Raw genomic sequence first — 1,771 nt, 5'->3', positions numbered from 1 at the left:
ATTATTCATACGAAAGAAAATCATAAACGAAATTAATATTACGCTCGAAATCTCAATTAATGACGCCTCTCTGGAGGTAACGGTACGGTTCTCGCAATGATTCGACTGGCGCGGCCCTTTAGCCCGCGCTTTTCGATCGGAGAGGGACTCGGCGGACGCGCGCGAGACGGCAACGTCACAGTATATTATAAACTAAATTATCATTGCCATATAATATTTTAAACATTTTGACAAAATAAAGCAGTAATTGATTTGCGTATAAATTATTACGAAAACAATCTTCTGGGTGGCATAAAATCCGTATAGCAGTATGTAAAACGCAAAAATGTTGGAAATAATCCGCATTCAGATATTTGTCTAAAATAATAGGTCCTAAATATAAAAGAAATATTCTATATTCTGTGGCTTCTAATTCATTTAATTCATTAATACCCCGTGGGCGACGTGCAAATTCAATGGGTATGTATTCACGTAATTCTATTATATCTCTTGATAATTGTGCTGCACGTGCTGCACGTAACCGTGACATTTGATGTCCCTTGACCCATAAATTCAGCATCTTTTTCATTACTCCTAAGCAAATTAGATGCATATAATCTAACGGAAAATTATTTATCATATCCACAGCCAAGTTTTCAAAAGGCGAAATACAAATGTGATGTTCTTCATTTTCTCGAGTGCGGAAGTTGCTGTCCGTCCTCAACGAGGCATTTTCATCCAAGAAAACCATTTTGTGATTAATATAATCATCCTCGCAAAAACATTTACCACAGCCAAAATATGCATTATGCCCTTTTGAGCCAGTTACAAAGGATTTGGCAGGAGTATCACAAATAATTGGTCTGATTGTTACACGGTAATTTTTATTTTCAAATAAAAATCTTTCCTCGTGAAGGATGCGATATTCATCACAAAATTTTTCTAACAAATCTTGTGCATGCGTAGGTTTTTTATAACCGTGAAAAGCAGCAATCAAAAAGGGTTCCGTGACATGAATATTATAAATTTGACCAAGTATAGGCCATAACTGGCTTTGGGAACTTTTAGTAAGAGGTAGGCCGTCGATATTAATATTAATTTCTATTATATTATTATTGATATTTTTATAAGATTTCAATTTTTCTCGTAATGCCTTTTCCAGACCATAATAAAAGTAATGGCCAGCTCCACACTCTCGAATAATTGTATTTTTGGGTGTTCCTAACAAGGTTCGAGCATCACTGGGCAAATCATTGTGACCTTCTTTCTGTAGAATACACAATAAAGCTGTCAGAGATTTTTGAGTAATATTATATTTAATAGCCCACACACACACACACAGGTATGTAACTGTTCATGTAAAATGCCTTTTCGTTCGTCTCTATTATTATATAATAAATTAGAATCTTCTATATTATTATCTGACTCCATATCATCTGATTGTATATTTTGTATTTCTACTTCAGGAAACAGTTGTATTGTACTGCAATTTTGATTTTCGAGAGAGCATTCTATGTAAGAAGAAGCTTGCTTGTTAGTAACAAGCCTTTCTGGAAGGCTAATGGAAATATTGTCATTTTGTGCAGCTAGTAATAAACGGCGATTTTGTTGTCTGCGTGACAACTCTTTAAATTTTTTAATTTTTGGCATTGTGCTATTTTATTCTGCGTACAAACCTGTTATCATTAAATTTATCAATTTAATTGAATATTTTAAAATATTGTAATAAAAAATATTGGAATTGATAAAAAATTTTTTTGAGAATTGTTTATATAATATTTATGTAAAATAT

General features: G+C 33.0%; 1 protein-coding gene across 1 annotated transcript in view; it reads right to left on the bottom strand.

Annotated features, from left to right (window-relative positions):
- The window catches only part of LOC115237459, a 1,694-nt gene extending 852 nt beyond the window's left edge, over window positions 1–842 (bottom strand). Inside the window, exon 1 of the mRNA XM_029810517.1 lies at window positions 189–842. Within this exon, the coding sequence (XP_029666377.1) occupies window positions 189–730 (542 nt within the window). The 5' untranslated portion in view covers window positions 731–842. The remainder of the gene's footprint in view (window positions 1–188) is intronic.
- Between the last annotated feature and the right edge of the window lie 929 nt (window positions 843–1,771).

This window comes from Formica exsecta, unplaced genomic scaffold (assembly GCF_003651465.1).
Source record: "Formica exsecta isolate Colony F162 unplaced genomic scaffold, ASM365146v1 scaffold1146, whole genome shotgun sequence".
Classification (NCBI taxonomy): domain Eukaryota; kingdom Metazoa; phylum Arthropoda; class Insecta; order Hymenoptera; family Formicidae; genus Formica; species Formica exsecta.
The sequence above is the reverse complement of the archived record's forward strand: the minus strand, read 5'-3'. Positions and strand labels throughout refer to the sequence as shown.